Genomic DNA, 21,690 nt, shown 5'->3' with positions numbered 1-21,690 from the left:
GATCTCTGGCTCAGATCTGTGGGATGTCCTCAGGTTGGTATGTCATGACTATAAAGAAAGCAACAATTAGCAGAGAAAACACAGTTCATTACCACAATAGGTGCCAGAATACAAAAATCAAAAAGAACAATCTTTAAGCTTGTTTCTTTAAACTAACAATTACCAACATAACCGACAACAAGACCATTGAAAAACAAAATGGTCTGCATCCCAAAATCACCCCTAGTGAGCCCCAACACAAGTCTTTGCACTATTTTCAGATTCATGGTATCCTGTTAGCAGATAGAGGTTTGCATAAATCCCAGTACCCAATCAATCCAATTATTAGTCCAGCTATGAATTCATGTCCACTTCACTCACTCCAAATATATTCAGCAAGCCTTTAATGAGCCAGCTCTCCTTGAAGGCCTATGGGACTGACTATTGGAAAAAGCCTGGAAAACGATATACTTCTTATCTATATCTGAATTTTTAATGTGAAGATGCAAAACAAGGATAAGGGCTCAGTTTGCTCTTAGTCATTAACTTACCAAATGAAAGTCAGACATCTTCAGACCAAATGTGTACTACTTAAAAAAAATACTAAAAGTACCTAACATATGCAGAGCAATAAACAATGGTTGAGCAGGAAGCTGTTCACCCATGAGTCTGGTTCTGCTCAAGGAATCTGCCTAAAAGACAGTTTTTCTTAACACTGTCATCAGGGTGCTCACTCGTGTTGGATTTGTGTTGCACTGAAAAAAATGCCCCTCCAAAAACAAGAAAAAAACCCCGTATTTAAAGGTACTTTTACCTTGAAATAAGCAAAAAAATCTGCCAATAGAACAAGTGAACATTTGCTTGGTAAGATTTTTTAAAATAAGACATAATATTTAGAAAACTGTGATCTTAAAATTAGCCCTGTGATGGGTTGGCGACCTGTCCAGGATGTACCCTGCCTTCCGCCCGAAGCCAGCTGGGATAGGCTCCAGCCCCCCGTGACCCCTAATGGGATAAGCGGTCAAGATAATGGATGGATGGATCTTAAAATTAGCAAGGAAAACTTATTCTAAGCAATATTTTACCAGTATTTTACAGCTTAGTGTCTCAGAATAAGCCAGGAATGCTACAATTTTTTATTTTTTTTTACTCAAAAAAGATTTTTGCACTAATAAATTTCATGACAACTTCTTCATTTGCGATATATATTCACCTTAATTTGAGTTGTATCATAGCGGCACTTCTCCAGGTTTAAGACCATCTTGTACTTGAAATAAGATTACAAAGTTTAATTTGAGCATTTTGAGATATAATGTCTTCTCATAGTGAGCTGGATATACTAATATTCAGTCATGTTGTTTTTTAGGATAAGCCAGCTGTGCTCAAAAGTAGGTGTTTCATTGTATGCATGTAGTTTGAGGATGTATATTTTTATCTGAATTAGAAGAAACAGTGCATGAAAACTGTAACCCACCCTTAAGAAAAACAACTTTTCTTTCTTCTTTCTTTTATCAGTTGGAGCTGTTTTCTGATATATTCTCCAGTAAAATGCATTTACTTAAATCAAGTAAATGGTTTGTCTTAAATCAAGATTATCCATCTTCTATAAATAAGAACTCAGCTTGAAAAATGTATGAAATGTAAAATAAACTTTGTTTCTTCTAAATTACAACTCAAAACAATATCATTTCCAGATTGTTTGACTTAACAAGATATTTAAGATTCATTGTCTTAAAACAAGTCCCTCCATCTTGCTCAAATGTTTTGACTAAGAAAGAGACAATTTCACTTGGTAAGATTTTATGTTTTTGCAGTGTGGGTATCTGTCAATGGCAAAGAGTCTGTGTGTATAAAAAAGGAAGGAAAGATATTCAACAGTATGGAGGAACACTGAGGTACAATTATGTTAAGAGACAAAGATTTTCCTCTTATTTTCCAAAATCAAACTACAAAAGCACTCTGGAGCTGAGGTACATTAATGCATTATAGTAGGAGAGCAAACTTGTCATTCTGTTACTTAACATCATGTGGCTCCAGAGAACGGAGGTGGCATAAAGTGCAAAGCAGACAAAGCTGCTTTGTCTGTTAATAATGTTCAAAAGATACAGATGTTTTATGTCATTATTTCATTTTGTTATGAATAGTATCTTACGAAAATACTTGTCTTTATCCCACAGTGTTGAGCAATAACAGCTCTTCTGATAGTGGTGTCTGTAGTGTAACTACACTCCTCAGTAGCTTAGTGGTTGTATTGTTGTTTTCAGAATTACAGCTTTACAGTGGATCAGTTGTTTTATTGATCATGTCGAGCGACAGCATTCACACGAGCTACATTTTCCCACACACTTGAAACGCTTCAAGCCTTACATGACGCTATATGAAATCTGGACACATATTTGTTGCAGACGACCTAATCCTTTATGTCACTGACGTCTCTGTTCAATCCTCAACATGAACTCTTGACATCCATGCAGCTTGTGGTTGACAGACACGTAAACATGAGTGCACCAGACAGGGGGACACATATGCAGTTGATAAGCTATATACGTAACCGACCTACTCACTTGATCATAGTTACGTCAGACAAATCACATTTACTTAAGATAACGTTTATTGCAGCATAAAGTATTGTGTTTGGCATATGGGCTCCAAACCTCATTACTCCTCGTAGATTATTTGAATGCAGACATTTAGGAGTACTGAGATAGGACTAACTCCCCTCGGAGCCCGCAGGTGGATGCCGGGGAGGAGGTGGGTACGAAGTTTGCACAGCACTGAGCAGGACAGCAGGAGCACTTGCAAAGCAGAGGCAGAGACAGGGAGACTTGCAGCTTAAATAGACCGCCAGATGAGAGGATGTTGAGATCAGCTGATAGGGAGGATGATGACGTGTCAGTATGAATGAGCGCAGCTCAAGTTGTCTGCCTGAACTAGCTTGCAGGCGGCGGTCCAATTAAGTCAGTTAACTGTTAATCGGATTAAAATGCTTATTTATACAGTACAGGGAGGAAGTGCATGAGAAATGAGGTTTTAAAAAATAGGTTAAAACTGAGATTGGGGGAGAGTGGGACAAGTGGAACCACAATGGATAAGTTTGCCAACCTGTTGCTACACTACTTTAAGAAAGCACATATAGCTCCTTTATTTATACGTATGTATGTGTGTGTGTGTGTGTGTGTGTGTGTGTGTGTGTGTGTGTGTGTGTGTGTGTGTGTGTGTGTGTGTGTGCATGTGTGTGTATGTGTGTGTATGTATGTATGTGTGTATGTGTGTGTGTATGTATGTACATATGTACACATGTGCATGTGTATGTATGCGTGTATGTATCTATGTTTATGTATGCATGTATATATATGTGTGTGTTTACATATGTATGTGTATGTGTGTATACATATCGTATGTTTATATGTCTATATATATGTATGTACATATATATATATATATATTGTTTCTATTTAATTATTATCTCTTGTTTATATTTATTATTATTGTTTACTTTCTGTGAAGCACTTGGTAACTCTGTTTAGAAAAGTGCTATATAATTACAGTTTATTATCATTATCACTATTATATGATTTCCATCTGTCTGTAATAGAGAGAGACACATGAGAGAAGATTTAAGTAATATCTTACAAATTACTGTCTTGGCTATCATAGAAGTATTTCAGCAGATTAAATTACCAAATAGCTTGTCCATTGCTCTTTGGGAAAAAGGTAACCAATCTGAGTTATTTCCCCTCTATTCCTCTCTAAAACAAGCTGTACATTACAGGCTGTCACACAGAAATTTCCACTCACATGAACAGGTGGCACTGGTCTCATCTGACACTCTTACACACATATTTTCCTGGTGCTAGACCAGTTGCTGACAGGTTGTCAAACAGTCAAATCAGCTGTTCGTCCCCTGACCTTGGTGACCTAGGACTGTGGTGTCATGCTTGCAAAGACCCAAAACAAGCAGAGGGCCCTTAGCGACACTTCACCAGAGCAGGGTGGCTGTGCTAAAATTCACACATGCCACTCCAAATCATCAACAAGAAATGAAAATGACCCCTAGAAATGCGCAAAGTTAAGTCAAGTACAAAACTCCCGAAAACTTCCCAAAACGTTATGGGTGTGAAGATAAGATAAGATAAGATATTACTTTCTTGATCCCCCGGGGGGGGTATTTAGTTGTTACAGCAACCCAGACATAAGTACAATCAAGAAAGAAGTTGTGCATGTGAAGCATGTGTTATCCCTTCTGTTATGTTAGTTTCTCTGTAACAGCAATAATGTTCCTGGGTCAATTTGACCTGGGCATATTCAATTATCCAAAAGTGTCAGAACCCCAAAAAATCCCAATACACATTTTTTTAAATGTAATTTTTAACTCCATTACTAACCATTAAAATCAAGATTCAGTCCAGTGGTGTTCTTTAATTCTCACAGATCATAGTTCAATGAGGATAACTCACTCGTCTTTTATTAAAATTCATGTAAAAACTTTTTGGAATGTACATTGGAAAGCCTAAATATCAACATAGTTTTACATGACATAGATTTTTGTTTATTTTATTCTAAATTTTGAATTTTTTTGTTTTTATGAAGTGATGTTGATAAATTAACATGACTCCTCTTCTGTCACATGCTGCCTAGATTTTTATGCTGCATTTAGCTGGTTTGGAAGGCATATATTGCCTAAAATAGACTTCAAAAAGGGTCAATTACACCTGCAACATAACAGGAGGGTTAACACAGGCAACAGATATTCTCTCGCCTGCCTTGGTAAAATGTGGCCAGAAGGGATGATGTGAGAATGTAGCAGGAAATATCTGGTAAAATTCACCACAAGCGAGCGAGCAGGCCAGATGCCGTTTATATCATGCAACCTATGCAAGACAAGTGTAACCAAATGAACAAAAACAGTCAAGGTTGAAAAAGGAGAATCATTTTCAAGATGAGGACAGTGAAGATATCTGCATACTCGTCTATTCAATCAAACCACGATTATACTGTAAAAATCACACTGAGGTTTTTAGCAGCTTGTATTCGATGTCATGTCTCACCACTCATGCCCCCCGACAGCACCTGTGTCAGACGGGGGATGCTTCCCACTGTGAGGGACATGAGTGAACAAGTACTACAGCAATTTTCAAGGGCAAAGTGACAAAAAAATCTAGAAATTTCTTGAAATTTTCAGAGGTGCAGTTTTGAAAGTGTGATAGAAAGGATGTATACTTGCACATTTTATCAGCTGTGCCTGTTGGTTTGGAATACAACTCGTGAAATGTGATTACATTCTTAGATGTATGTCAATGTGACCTTTGAACCCTTAAATGTTATTACATGGTTTTCCTATAGACACTGTTTTACATTAAACAAAAAAATGGGAATAATTTCAGCTCCATAATGGCAAATTTTTCATGCTTGATTGTGATAAATTGCCTGTAGATTGCTGTTATGAAAATGAGTCGAATCCTGACGTGCTTTGCATAACTAGTATGAAAAAAAGTGGGCGAGGAGAGACATAGATTTATGTCAGGAATATTGCATGAAATATATAAACACATCCAGATATAGGTGCGTTAGAGTTTGATGTATGTGTAGAGAGGCTTTTATATGTGTGTAAATGAAGGAGTCCCGCTGCTGAGGGCTGTATCGCTCTGAAGATCTTCTTAATTATCTCTAGTCCCTCTTCAGTCTCTCCTTGATTTTTCTTTACCTCTCAGCTTTGCCCTCTCCTTCAGCTTTCAGTGCCTCATCACATGCCGTCTGTATTTGTGTCTTTGTTATATGTCTGTGATAGCCTTGGGAAGTCTGGGAGAAAGTGAGGGGAGTTTTCCACTGAGAAAAATATAGATGGGAGCGAGGTTGGGCAAATAGAGAGGAGGGCTTTATTGGAAGGGGGGAGTTTTGCATAATGAAATATTCAATCATTTCTTTTTCTATGGCATTTGAAGATTATGCGCTTCCATAAATTTGAGAGACTGAATGAAATTGAGAGAGTACCAGTAAGCGTGTACTGTAAAGGTGCTTGTAGGCACTCGTACTTGATTGCAAGGTAGTAAACTGAAGGAGGCTCTGATTCATCTCGCTGTCTCTGTCTGGCATAATAAAAGTGAGACCTTGATGACACAGGAAAAAGGAATTTAGTTTCTGGGTGTGAAAAGGAGCTGCCAGCTAAGCAAACATAGGGATGGTGAATATTAATTATTACCACATCCCCGCATAGCATCACAACTAATTGGAAAAATATTGAAATAGCTTATTTGTATTCTGCAATGTCAACATCACAAAAGGCGGTTGATGCTCAGAAGATAAAAGGTAGAAGAAGCAGAGCCCCTTAAAGCGACAGTGCTCTATTAAAGTTCAGACACAAATCTGGCACTAAATTGGTTATTTGTCTCTAATTTATAAATCTTTTATTTTTGGCATGAAAAAATAACATTTGAAATACTTTCAAAGATAAAGCAGCTTCTCCATGAGAAACAAAGACACGCCCTTGTTTTTTCTAACTACCTCTCTTCTCTATGCACCTTACAAAGACATAAACCCACATACATTTTCTATATAGTGTATATCAAATACTGGGGAACAGATCACTGGTCATCAAAGCCTTCTGTAAGCAGCTTCAACCACAGGAGCTCCATCAAAAACCTGTCTGCACATTCAAAAGTATTCCCACAGGAGAGAGATGAAGAGGAGCTCCAGAAGGAGGTGGAGGAGGAAGAGGAGGAGGAGGAAAATGGCAGAAAGTATTGGATGCAGAACTGACAGCCAGGCAGGCACTGAAATGGTTGTAGTGCTTTGGAACTGTTCATCTCATTATTCAGCTTTCCATCGAGGCACCACTCCTCTCTCTCTCTCACACTCTTTGTCCCCCATCCTGCTGCGTGTTAGAAAATCACCACATCCGCAGCCTGCTGCAGAACATGCTAGAATATTTGGTTATAGTAGCAACAATACTGCTTAAACAATGTATACTATACTGCTGCACAAGCAGCTGCTCACATCTATGTTTCAAAATGTCTGTCACTGCTTCTTTGTCATTTCTGTAACACAGTATATAGACAGAGAATCAGGTGAAGCATGGTGTCTTTAAGGTTTCTCAGACAAACTATTTAAATTGACTATTTTTAATAAACATTTTTCACCTGGTTGAATGAATGTGTGCTTAAATGACAAAGTTATAATCACAATGTTGTACCTTTAACCACTTCCAATGAAGGCTTTTAAACAGCTGAAATGAACCTCTGGAACCAAAATGCATCACTTTTTCACTCACTGGCAGCTTATACAGAATGCTAGATACCAAAATTCAACAAAAAATGCGATTGCAATCACTTTTTTCAGGTATAACAATGAGTGCTGTTGCAGCAGAAACTGTATTTGGTTTCACAACTCCCAGGTGAGTGCTTGCTTGTTGCTCACATAACAAGCTAGAAACATGCCAGACAAGTTGTCAAGTTTGTTTGACAGGAACTGGAATTTAGTATGAGAAGTAATGTAGGTTGTTACAAAAGACTCTAGCTATATCATTTAGCAACAAACTGCTATGTAGTTGAAATTGTAGCCTGCATTGCACATGAGAAAAGGTGATGTTTTAGTTTTAGTTATCTTAGGAATTGAAGCTGCTACCAAAACAACCTAAACAGTACTTTGTATCGTTTTAGTTGTTCAAAACACTCAAAGTTTAGTGCTCTTTTCTCTGTAAATACATGGGCCAGGGCCAGCGTGCCTGTTTTTTTTTTTTCCAAGCAACAAATGGCATTACACAGTAAACACAGGATAATGTATTGTGAGCGGTAGGTTATCAAAATAGAATCCAGACAGGGTGAGAAAAGACCTGAACACATTTATTACCCTGCTACCAACTTCAGATACGAACAAGTTGACAAGCATTGATTTAAAGATGATTTATCTATGCAGCTTATAGTCCCTCAGCTTCAGCAGTCAGTAGTGCTTCCATGGCAACAATACTCTTATCAGCCTGCTTGTAGGTGGAGTCAACATTAAACTTACATTTATCATTCACAGAATAAACAACCATTGTTGTGGGGTTTTGACCAATCAGAGTCAGGCACTTAACACAGCCGGGTGATTAGCAAGAGAGCCGATCTGGCAAATAACTAAGCATTTGTTGACCCCTTCTTCTACAGCTTCAATCGTCAGTCGAAATACGGTCTCTTCAGGTTCTTAAGAACCATAATGGTAACAGTCAAAACTCCAACATTAGGTTTTAAAACTGTAGTCAACAATGGGTAACATCATGAAGGCCAAATCTAGTTATTTAATATAGCTTTTGTCTTGGACTTGTACAAAATAAAGCTCCCCATCAACCTTTAAATATGACAATATGAATATACTTTCTCCTAGATGGAGTAACACACTGCATAAAGCATCTTAAGATACATGCTTTTGATTTCATATAATTTTAGTATTATTTATCGTCACTTCTCATTACATTTTGTACTCACCTTTGTCTCTGTCTCCTAGATCCTGCTCCTCTTGAGTCAACCCTGGCCTAATTAGAGCCACCTGTGTCTCGTTATCCCCTGATTATCTGTGTGTATATTCCCTGTGTCTTCCCTCCCGTCACCAGTTCCTTGTTCCCTTGTGCTGCCTTGTTCTAGCATCACATCTCTCACAAGTTTTCCCATTGCTTGTGTTTTGGCTTTGCCTTTCTGCCTTGTTTGCGTTCTTGGACTGGTAAACTATGTAACAACTTTGGACACAACATTAAACTCTGCCTTTCATACTTGTGCCCTATAGTGCAAGTCATTCATTTTTGAGTCTGCAAATTTGCTTCCCGTTATGCAGCGGCGTATCCAGAACTTTCTGACCGGGGTGGCCCAACTGAAGGCTGATTTATAATTCTGCGTTGAATCAACGGCGTACCCTACGCCGGGGGTCCGCGTAGCTCCCGTACCTACGCCAAGGCCTACGCACGTAGCTATCGTGCACCTCCTCCAAAATGTAACTCCCCGTAGAGCCGACGCGGACCGCAAGCCCTGTGATTGGTCGGCTCAGCGGCTTTGTCTTTCCCGCATTTACAGCACTTCCGGGATCCTGGACATCGGCCGCACATCAGCCGTGTATTTCATCTCCTCCTCTCTATTCTTCATGTAATCATGTCTGTATGATAAACAGCAACATGTATCAGCTGTAGAGTAACATAGCACGCTCTGAATCTCTGTGGAAAAGTAAACAGAGATCGTAGCGGGACCGGAAGCAGGCGACCGGCTATCAGAGGGATCGCACTGCCCTCAAGCATTTCGGCGGAGAATTGCTGCGCGACACGGACACACCGACGCACAAGTATGTGGTGCTCATGTCCGTGTCAGCCCCTGCTGCGTAGGGGAGACGCAAAAGTATAAATCAGCCTTGAGGCTCTCACATAGGCAGGGGTGGCCAGTGCATTTACAAATAAATAACATTTACCCTTTCTGTCTTCACAACCTACTTTCATTAAAGTATTAAACAGTTGTTATATTTCTTTTGACTTTAAAAAAAAACTTGAAAAAGTGGCATAAATCTTCTAAGATTAATTCTTTGAGGACTTACAAAGGATGTTTTTTCAAAGTCACATTTGAGGGCACTTGTAAAGAAATCTACTGTCAGCCTTTTAACTCATCCCTATAGATTTTAACAGAAACCCCACCTCTGACAAGGCAAACAGCCAATCATAGTTTTAGGATTTTGGGGTGGCCCCTGGGGTGGCCAATTGGATTTCAAGGGGTGCCAGTGCCACCCTTGGCCACCCCTCTGGACACGCCACTGCCGTTATGGGTGTGTCATGGAGGACACAGGGTTTTCAATTTGCCAAGAATATTTGTACATTGAAACAAACTAACAAAAAAATTTGTGTCATTGATCTTGTACTGTGAATTGGCAATACAATAATGTAATCCATCATACAGAATTATTTTACAATGTGTAGAATAAATTACAGCATAACAGCATTAGACTGAAATGGCAAAATCTCTACATTAGCTCTAATCAGCTTACTATGAAACTAGCCATAATACTGTGTGTAAATTGTGCATAACAGGCTCTGTGCCTACATGTTGATGTTGCAGATACAACAGCTAGAGTAATGCCATAAACCAAGAGAAGAAAGGAAATCTAAGCTTAGTCATAAAAACCTGTTTATCTTTATTACATCTACGAAAACTTTTCAAATAAACACAGTTAAATTTCCGTACATAGTGGCTTTCTGGTTTTCATCCAGTGTTTAATTATGGCTGGCAGGGACAAAGCAAACTGTTCGCTTTTACAAGATCACATAAGATTTTTGATTAGCTTAATGATAGTTTTAACAGTTGGCATTTTAATCATAAACATCAACAAACAATGGCCAAGCCACATCTACAATTACACAGTGCACATCTGGGAGAGGGCTCATTTTTCATTTTCACACCCTGAAGGGGCTGTCAAAGTTTTCCTTGGCTCGATTTAAAAAAAAGAAGGAATTATGGTTCACTTTTACCAGGCGGTATGATATCACATAAAGCAGACACTACGAGAAAACAGAAGAGGCTTTGATGAATTAAAACTGCCATGAGTATGAAGTGAAAAAGTGACAAACCTTTGACCCCAAGGAAGGGCAGCATTAACCCTTAGCGCAGATCTAGCTGTTTACTGTGGTGTTATGGAGTGACAGATAGAGGATGGATAAGGCTAATATCTGGAAAAACGCACAACCATCCCTCTTCTGTCAGTGACAGCAGGATTATTCAACCATGCTGTAAGCCTTTAATACTTCCACACTGACAAATTCACAAGTAAAATATAGGCCACACTAGACATATCACGGCTTATGTCAGTATACCATTTGCTGCGAGTTGTAACTTGATGATGGGTTTTCACTGTTAATTAATTTCAGTTGTTAGAAAACACTCCTGCAGCTAAGTACATGAGTGCTGGTTATTTAGCCCTCAGGGGAAGTTTCTCTTGCGATGAAACAAATCAGCAAATGAGGGAATAAAATGTACATGACATCAGAGTAACCTGACACAGCTAGCATTGAGGTTGGATTGGGAAATGGATAAAAATCTGAAGGGAAATTTACCCAGCACTGAGGCCCAATGCTAAGCGGGAAAAGATTTAGTGTTGGGGGGAAATGAGCCGAAGCCACACACTGTCTCCCCAGCAACAACCAGAGCAAAGTAAAGAAAAGGGAAAAAATTGGATGGATACCCAAAGCATATGTTTAATGTCACTCGCATATGGGCTCACAGGAGAACACACAAAAGTCTATCTTCAGACAGATTTGTTGATTTGACTCTCCCAGGCTGCTTCTTTCTCCCTTGGGGCACGCCTGTCTCCCCTCGTCAGCAACATATTCTCCAAAGATAAGCACAAAAAGTGGGGGTGAAACATTGCACAAACACACATACAAACACGCACAACATGGCCAATAAAGATGGCTGCATATGTCCATAATGTAGAGGAACCTTCAACAGTGCAGATTTACAATGCCTGCCGGGTAACTATCCAACATAAAGCTGAACATTTGTTTTATTTTCTCCTCAAAGCTGCAAAATGAAAGCACCTTTCACAAGAGTAGAAAAAGACAAAGGAATCAAAAATGAATGATATCATTCAGAAGTCTGCCAAAGGGATGCTAGGCTAGTCCTTTCCCGCCAAAGTAAGAGTTGAGAAAACATGTATAAACAATCCTGACACAAAAAAGGAACAGTTTTGCATCCGGATATTATTGCCACACACCCAGAAGCCATATGTTCCCTATCAGGAGCTCCTCACTATACTTCCCCCCCACTGTTTTTTTTCCCTCACTGAGTTGCTGCGAGCCAAACAAACTCTCCCCTCTCCCTTCGTCCTGACACTCTGGCACAAATCAGCCTCTTGGAAACGCTCAGCCTTGGGGGAATATAGCGACTAAAATTGTTTAGACAATACTTGCAGTGCACTCGCCCCAGCCTCCACATTGTAAACAAAAACCAGCTGTCCCCAGAGTGTGATACTTATTCACTGACTTATCTAACCGTGGGGAGAGAACAAGGGAGTGGAAAACAGGATGAGGAACAAGAGGCTAGCACGGCGCTTGCAGGCTGTCACAGGCAATTGGGAATAAACTCTGATATGTGACTTTGTGGCTGTGGATGGAGAGCAGTTACAATATGACAGAGTTTGTCTATCAAATAATATCGCTCCTCATCCATATGGAGAAAAATGACAACTTTTCTGGAGATGTACCGCTCTACTGCCACTTAAAGTCCTTTATCGGTTTATCCAGAGTGACTACAGCAGGAAGTTGTCAGCGACAGTGACAGCTATTTGAAGTGAGGAGCCATTAGTTAATGGGTAGGGGCAGGCAGAGGGGGAACCTGACCTCTGAGAATCAGCCTCTCTCTTCGCTGCTTCGTACGTCTCCCGCACTCGCTTTGCTCACAGAATAACATTACAATCAAAGAGGAGCGGACAGGCAGAGGAGACCAGGGGTCCCACCTTAAGCTGTCAATCTCACAGTCTGACTGAGCCGCGCATATCCCATGATCCACTTCAGAGAGTATGTTGTTAGTGAGAACATGTCTGTCATGTTAATGCATTCATGTGATTACCACAAACCATCACATAGCTCCCACTGGCTTTCCCTTTTCAAGATATGAGAAGAAAACAAAACTGAATACATTTAGGAGGATGAAACATGAAGGCAGTGAGGAGAAGCATGCTTTATATGGTTTATTAGAGCAGCGAAGATCCACATGTGCCCAGTTAGGGTCTGGTATTAAAGTGGATTTGTCCACTAATAACCAGAATAAGCTTGTTTACTCTGTGTTATTGGCACTGACTATTCTGACTCTTACTTGGAACCCAATCATCTTTTGTGTAGCCAGAATACACAAATAGAGTTTTACTAATAAAGACGTTGTTGGCTGTTCACGTAGGAAACATTTAAGCTACTGAGAGAGAGATGGGGATACTAATCTGTCTTACAGCATTTGATATCATTGTCTGTCCAACAAGCATTTCCTACACTGATATACCATGTGTGCAGGACTGTTACCTGGAATGTTGATGAAGATTTACTCAGGACGTAAAGCAACTCTGCTTGGGTCTTCATTTTTGTAAGACTCGAACATGTCTATATTCAGATTCAGTAAACAATGAGTCCAAGTTGAGTCTGGTGTCACAAGTATCAAACCCCAAGTCTAAGTTCAAGTCACCAAAGAAGAACTTGTTGAGTCCGGGTCAAGTTTTGACTATCTGAGTCACAGCCTCCTGCTTGGCTGTGATTCAGTAACCCTGGCAGATGTTGCTGGACAAGATGGCACATGGATGCATGCATGTGAACACTTGTACCAGCATGAAACTTAATAAATAGTTTATACCATATACAACAACAACAACAGCAACAAAACAAAACAACTGTTGAAAAGTCCTCCATCTCCAGAGTCCAGGTGCGAGTTATCAGTAGCCTTTCGGGTGCAATCCAAACTAAATTATACATTGAAACTAGGCAGTTTGTAACTTAAGTTGTGTTAGTGTTTGGTTTTAGCATGGAGATGTAAAGTTCATCTTAACAAGTAGAGTCTAACACCTCTGGCAAATCAGTGAAAAGCTCTTAATGCAGTGTTTGTTACAAAGCTAACTCTGAGCAGGCTAACAGCAATGAAAAGGTAATATATGACAAAGCATTATGATAAGGCAATAGTTAATTTGCAGCTATTCTTTAATAAAAACAGTGGCACTGAGTGGTGGAATGGTCAAATTCAACATACTCTAATATAACCACTCTCTATTACTGTGCAGATGAAATTATCTCCAATTGTAGTAACCTGAGGTGGGAGCATACAAAAAAGTCATCAAACATTTCTAAGGGATGTTATATGACTTAGAGGACATGTTGTAGATGTAGAACAGGCTGTTAAAGCCTCATGCTCCCATTCATCACATTTTTTTGAAACAATGAGCCATGACAACTGAAGGACTTTACACCTACTCAGAGCTAGGTGTGAGATACAAGGTGTAATGTATGATCCAGCTGGTGCAGCTCCTAAAATCTTAATAGTGTTAAATCCATCCTAAATTCGAAATTGACTAAACTAGGCTACATTTGAACCTAGACAGAGCTGGTGCAGATGGGCTATCAAATCCCAATTTCCCAATCACAACGTCATTATTAATTGGATGATATGAAGATAGAAATAACACTGAGGTGAGGGGAGTTGGACTGAGGTATTTCATAATTATTTGGGCTTTTTATACCTGTCCTTCTGCGGTACAGTTTTCTGTGTCCTGTTGCAACATTGCAACATCTCTTGGGGGAGGGGACATGTTACAAAAATTGAGATCATGTTCATATGTGAGCACAGTATCAGATGCATTTTCCACAGTGTGTTCATTCAAATTATTTTAAATCCTTTGTATACATGCATTTTTTACAGTCTTTAATGTTGGTATGCAGATGTTGTAATCCCATATGGTATGGGCCGACTGTAAAAAAGGAAGGCTAAACTAGCTCAGTTTCCAATGATTTAAAGGACCAGTGACAGGTTTTAGCCTCTCAGTTCCTAAACCCACATATGAGAGTAGTGTTGGGGATGTATCGTTGTCTTTCTCTCTGGCTCATAACTTCATCACTGCAGTGTTGTGTTTTAACCTTAAGCTCTGCCTTAAGCTTCTCTTCCCTCCAGCAAATGGCAGTGTCCAATTAGTTCAAGAATATCATTTATTCCTCTCTCTTACTGAACCTAAAAACAGGTCTACTATCCAATAACCTTTAGAGTACACAGGCTGTGACTTTGGCTTCACCTCAATAAAGCGCTCCATGATTGAATCAAGTGGCTGAGGTCAATAGGACATATGTTCATTTCCCAGGGTCCTCCAGGGTCCCTGTAGGCTGGGAAAAATTTGCTGAGTGTCTTCTGTGACATTTATTGGATAGGAATGAAGTTATATGTCTTTTTTTTCTTTTTTTCCACATTTCATCTCCTTCTCTTTCAGAAAGGACTCTGCTAGTCTACGAGAGTGTGTGTGTATGTGTGCGTCTGCGAGCTTGTTTCGTGTGATCGCACAGTATTCCAACCCCGTGGTCACGCTTCAGGCACCAGCATATACTACATCTGTCACTGTCTCTACCACGTCACCTCAATTTTCTCCAAACAAGTTTCACTCCTGTGCCTTGAAGGACAGACACTTCTTCTTCTCTCACTTCTGCGCCCGTCTGTCTCTGTCACTCCTTCGCTGCTCCCATCAAGTCACATCTGTCAGCCTGTCTTTTGTCAGCCATCCCCACACTTTTCATCACCTATACCTTACTGAAGATAAAAAACCCATTGGCATTTGAAAATATTATTGTACAGTGAATTCATATGGAAATAATTTGAGGTTTTAAAAGTCATTAATTTTCCTTTGTAGCTCTCTCATTCACTGTGGATGAGAGATGAAATGTTTAATGCTCTGAGGGATTCTTGTCAATGTGCTGCAGTGTTCTCCCTTCCTGAGTAGATGTGTCATGAACTCCTCATTTTATAGTGACAAGATATCCAGGACAGGCAATTATCTAAATCAACCATGACTGAAGTGTTTACTTTAGGGACAGGTGCAAAGGATGAAATCATCGAATAGAATAACTACATCATGTGCACTTGAAGTACTGTGTACCATTGTATAAAGGTATAATAAACTTCCACTGTATATTAATACACAGTACACTAATAGTAACTTGTACTTGACTCTGGTCCTTATAGTTTTGCATTTATACTATCTGTTTAAGTCAGAGAGACATTCTTCAAAGAGTTGTTCTGATACTGATACAAGACTTGGAAAAGCTTCTGATTCTGCCTCAATGTGAAAAGGAATACTGGCTAGTATGCTCGCTAACGCTCTGATATTGTGCTATAACTCTTGAGTGTAGCCTCCCCATCCTAGAGTGTGATTACTGAGTAGCATGTGGGTCTTAGGTGGAAATTTGTAATTCACTTATAATTCAATTATAAAAAAAGTGTCATGATGCATCTGTAGTATCATAACACATGACATTACCATAATTACATGGCTGTTCAGACTTGCTTCAAATTCTTTATTCTACTAGATAATTGCCATCCACAATTTCGCACTATTATTGGAATATCATCACACAGTTTATTTCTGCCTTGGTGGTTTTTGAGTGACAAACATGTGAATTAAATCATGCTGGGAACATAGCCTGTGTGTGAGCGTGAGCTGTTTATCAAAACAACTGTTCAAATTAGTTGCTTCTTGTGCATCAAACTCAAACTCTAAATGCAGCCACTCTTTTTAAAATCTTTGTCCTTCAGCTATAGCAATCGTTAAACAACTAAAACCCTCTGCAACAGTAACAAATAACACCTTGACAAGTCAAGACAAATGACCAAAGTTGTTGGTCTATTGACAGGATGAGGTCAATCCTTCTTTTAACATTGCCCAGCTTCTCAGTCCTCTCCTGCACATCTTAACTCAGCAGCACTTGCCAAAGGGGGTTCTGTTTTACTACCCAGCCCCAGGGTGACCCATGAATCTGTGCGACCCCTGAAGGATGAAGCAGGGAGGCATAACTCATGCAGACAGCTTCAACAAGTCCTCTCTGTGTTCCTTTCCCTCCGTTGACCTTAAAAACCTGACAGTAAATTTAGAGAACCCTGAGCAATGCCCCTGGAGGCCTGAGCTTCCTCAGGGTTAGACTGCTGATTCTGCATTACCAAGATACCGTTTGACCATCTTTTTCGTTATAATTCAAAAGGTGAAACACATACCAGTGGGGTGTTATTATTCTAAAACTTGGCAAATTATCAGCCCTTGAGACTGGGCCGAGGTAGAGCCATGCAAGCTGACACAGCTGAGCAGAGCAGGGGGATCTGCAGTAAATGGAGGGGAGGCCTGCAGCGTGTGAGGGTATGGATGTGGTTGTTAACCGTTGTCACCAACGCTTCCTTCTTTCAGCGCATTCTTTCTTCATGTTGTTTGCTAAATACGACACAAACCATTTGCTATTCTGATGGTCATAAGCCTTGACCTTTGCCCTCTGCCCTCTGCCCTCTGCCCTCTGCCCTCTGCCAGCTTCTCCACAAGCTTCATTCCGTCACTTTAACTAACACATACACGTATATTTGGTTTTGCGACAGATCCCTGCTTGAGACATACTGCAGTGAAAGGCTGTTTAACTGGCAACACCACACACTTGACACTAGCAATTCTGCAATTCAGCGGGTTCACACTGTCACCTGTTAGTAGCACATTCAGCACTTGTTTAAACCTGAGGACCAAAGCAGACACACAGCTGCTGCTGCATGTCTGACAGGTGGGTTGCATAATGAACATCCACCTGTCCCTTCACCATAAAAATGACCCATACTGGAACAAAAGTTACAAAATAAGATTGGGTTTTCGTGTTGCATACTATGTTTGGTGTATAATTGAATCTATTCTGTTGGCTGATTTGAAACTGTGAAACCAATCCCAGAACACAAAGGTCCAAAACAAATAGAGCATTAGAAAAGGAAGTTAAAAGACTACAACATCTAATTTTGTTCATTGAGACATCACAAGGGGGTGATGATTACAACAGTTAAGCTTTCCATTCAAGACAAAGAGAGGGATCAGACAAAATAGACAATAATTGATTATTTACTGTCTATGGCAGCTTGTGAGTTATGTACGGAGCACCACGCTTTTCTGAAAACAGTGCCAAAATGTAACTCCTTAACTCTTAAAGTGAGAAATCCTTTTGTCATGGTTTCAACAGATACTTTTACCAGTAGCCACCACAGCTACCGTAAGCTAGTTAGCTTGGTTAGCTGTGCAGCTTGCCGTACTTTTGGCTAGCTTTTGGGATTCAGACTTTGACCACCTGGGGGAGGAGCAGAGGTGTTTACACCTATAACTGGCATTGATTCTTGAGCTGCCTTGAAGTTGTATTTTTTTTGTATCCATAGAAAAAGTATCTAAAATTCAGGCTGTTTTCGAAATGGCCTGCTACATACTACCTACTAATGTAGAAGGTAGTAGGTATTGCCTACTACATACTGCATTTGAATTTAGTCTGTAGTATGACTGTTCTGTTCGATCTGTTTTGCAGTACGCTGAGTCAGACGTCATTGAACTTCCGGTCTCGGAACGCGGAAGTAAACAACAGCCAAGCTGATCGCCAAACTGCTTCTTTAGCATCAATTTATGATTTAAAAAGTTAGGAAGTGGTTTATATGTAATTTAATAATTGTCACAGCACAAAAAATCTGAGTGCTCCTCTCAAAAAAAAGAAGAGGAAAGAAAAAGCGGAACGAGCGCTGTACATTGTGGTCTTGGAGCACTTCCCCTATGATGGCAGGTGTTAGTGAATACTTGATTTTGCATCATTTATTCATTTGTGCCCAGTTTGGCTCTCATATTGAACTTTTTCATTGTTGTTATTTTAATTAATGTACTCATATTTGCTATCTTAGCTTCAAGAATTCATAAGAGATAACTTGAAGGTTTTATTGAGGTTGTTTTTTCACCAGACTTTGACATTTTTATAAAAGCTACATAATTTCTTTGAAGATCAATATTTGAATCCCGGCTTTCATCAGGCACAGTGACAGTTTGTGAAATCAATTAAAATGTTGAAAGAAATCTGACAAATATTATCTGTATATCTGTGTGCTATGCCTGGGTATGAGAGATAGCAGATTCTTGGTTAAAGGCTCTGCAGTCTGGACCTGCTATCATCTGTTGCTATTTATATGTCAGGCGTTTTTACTGATGAGTACACACCACTGAAGAAATGTGTTTGCATGTGTGTTGCATCATTTGTACAGGAATTATGATAGCTCTCGTCACCACCACACTCCAACAAGACTTACTGGCTACTTCCAGAGATGCGTTGTGACTGATGGTCTGTCCCAGATAGTTTCGGGCCACGCACACGTAGCTGCCATCATCGGGTTTGCTCCTGCGTCCGTGGATGATGCGTAGGAAGAAGAGGGACCCGCTGGGCAGCAGCATGCGGTGGGAGCGGGGGTCGTCGCGGTCCGTCACGACGCGCTCCCCGTCCTTGTACCATTCCACCGTAGGGGTTGGGCGGCCCTCTGCCTTGCAGTTGAGTGTGGCTGGTTCCCCTTTAGACACAATGAGGTCAGAGGGGTGCTCCACAATGCGGGGAGGAGAGTCTTCCTGGCGAAGACGAGACCCTAGAGAGGAAGAAGGGTGACAAAACAAACAGGATTATTCTCAGCCATATTAGATATATGAGAGGTCCTATTTATATCAACAGAATAACAAACAAAAAGAGCCATAGAAAATTTCCTCAAATAATCCTGCCATGCAATAAAGAGTAGTACTAATCAAAACAGCAGCAGCTCTAAAGGAATTAGACATGGCACATTATTATTCCTGTGCAAGTGCTTCTTATTAACAATAATCCAGTTTGACAATATAATTACAGCACAATTGCATGTCGCTCATAAAACGTTTTGCTTTTGTTTCAGCAGTTGGAACCCCACGAGGCATTTTAAATTAGAAACAACAGTGCTGACATATAAAATCATCAGGAAGTAATATCTTTCAGAACATGTCTCGCCTCAAAACATGTATTCGCTAAGAAATGTATTTACAGCTTCAAGGCTGAATCATAAAGGGATTAAAGTGTTATCTGTGCCTCCACCAACACAATACTATAGACAATGTCCATGTTCACTAATTCAGATGTACAGCTGTATTAAATGTGCCTAAAACTCCTGCTTCTAAGCCTTAAAGTACAAGAAGGCATTAAATGCATTATGACTGTTTTCACAGCCCACCAATGGCTAGGGAATCTTAATACAGTGGGAAATTAAATCATATGACTTCATGTAGTGTTGCTGCAGTACCAGAGAAAGAGAGAGAGAAGAGATCCATGCTCAAAATAAGCCATCACTCACTCCCCCTCCACCCTGCTAGAGTATACATTCATTTATGCTCCCATACATGTTCACCATTTGGAGCCAATTTCACTGCAGTCTCTGAACACCTTAAAGCAGCCATAGAAATACAAATCAATACCTCCAAACATACTCACACTTACAACCACACAATCACCCCTAATACCTGATACATTGTGGAGGTGTCAATCATGCTACTCCTCTCAAAGAAACTGAGTAACAATGAGTCCCTGTGAGGCAGAGGACAAAGCACACCTACATAATGAGATCCAGGTACACAACCGCAAGCCTAATACATCCTACATTCCCCCTCTCTTCCTAACCCCCCCAACACGGACAAGCCAGCCTACTTTTAACCCTGCACACTCTTTTTTTCCTTTTGACTCTCCAGTATTGTAAAAATGAAGAAACGAAGAAACAGCCACAAGAGATATATATTTACAGAATCAAAATCACCTTAAATCCTGAACCAGAATGCAAAAAATTAGCCCTTAAAAGCTGTTAAAAACACTGTATAGACATTGAGTAAGGAGAGACAGGAAGGGTGAAGGAAATGTGGCATTAATGTGAGCCGTGCAACCGCTGTTTACCTGTTTTATTGCTGTGGGAACACTTTCCTGGCCTTTCATGCTGCTGCAAACACTAGCTAAAGCAGCCTTCAGCTGGTCACGCTTTAATGTGCCAATGGCCCTGTAAAGCAGATAATCACCAGCGTGCTACAGAGTGATGAGCTCCTACATTCCCGCTGCAACCAATAAATCCCACACAGACAAGTGTTTAGCCAGATAGATAACGCCTCACACGTTGTGAGTAGGGTGAGTATCACATCTGATCCACAGGGTGCTGTGCTACAAATCTACATTAACTGTCGTTTCCAAAGGCTTATAAAGCAAAATTAGATATTATTGAAGAGGTAGAACACACACGCAGCACTTAGACAAATAGTATATCGGTATATCATATAAAACTGAAAGGCACATTCACATTTTTTACTTTTTTCATCCAAGAGCTACTTACAAACTGCTTGGCAGCAGTCAGAGTAAGTGGATGTAGACGGCTGAGATTAGCCCTCCCACTGTCTGGCAATAACATTTTATCAAGCTGTTTTTCTTTTTATTTTCTTTGTCTCCTTTCCCTTTAGAACCATTAGGTTGTCAATCCAGCTAAAAGTAAATGCAAATCGGAAAAAAAATGTCAAAATGTTGAATTGTTGGAAAGTCTGGTAATTACCCGCCTACAAAAGCCCTGCAGTAACACTACTCAGAATTGTATGTACAATAGCAATACTTGGAGCTAGTATAGTGCTTATGTTTCATGGGGCTAGTACAGTGTTAACGTGGCTAAAAGCTAGTATTGTGTTAATGTAGCTTCAAGCTAGTATTGTTATAATGTCACTCAAAGCTAGTACAGTGTTAACGTCACTAAAAGCTAGTATTGTTATAATGTTGCTTAAAGTTAGTAAAGTGTTAATGTTGCCTGAAGGTAGTACTGTGTTAATGTTGATTTAAGCTAGTACAGTGAATATGACCCTTTCCCAGTGCTAATATCCCCTTCTAAATTCTGCAGTGATTACACAGGATAAGTAGTGAGCATATCTGAGAAATACACTTCAACCTAGCTATCCAGGGTTCTTGGATGAGGCTGACATGATGAAAGTGGAGTATTTCTTTATATATGCAGACTTGACACAGTACACAATTTAATTGGCAGCTTTGTATGGTCTTTTTATTCAATTCAATTCAAAACCTTTATTTATTCTCGAAAAGACATTGAGGTTTCCCTCATTTCCAATGTCGTCGAGATCACAGTTTGATTAGAAACAACAAACAAACAAACAAACACAATC

At 39.9% G+C, this 21,690-nt stretch overlaps 1 protein-coding gene across 1 annotated transcript in view; it reads right to left on the bottom strand.

Annotated features, from left to right (window-relative positions):
- LOC117813091 (roundabout homolog 1-like) overlaps positions 1-21,690 on the bottom strand; it is a 111,779-nt gene that overhangs the window by 66,604 nt on the left and 23,485 nt on the right. The window contains exon 2 of the mRNA XM_034684168.1: positions 18,789-19,115. Within this exon, the coding sequence (XP_034540059.1) occupies positions 18,789-19,115 (327 nt within the window). The remainder of the gene's footprint in view (positions 1-18,788; positions 19,116-21,690) is intronic.

The sequence above is a fragment of the Notolabrus celidotus genome, chromosome 5 (assembly GCF_009762535.1).
Source record: "Notolabrus celidotus isolate fNotCel1 chromosome 5, fNotCel1.pri, whole genome shotgun sequence".
Classification (NCBI taxonomy): domain Eukaryota; kingdom Metazoa; phylum Chordata; class Actinopteri; order Labriformes; family Labridae; genus Notolabrus; species Notolabrus celidotus.
This window is presented reverse-complemented; position numbering and strand designations above follow the sequence as displayed.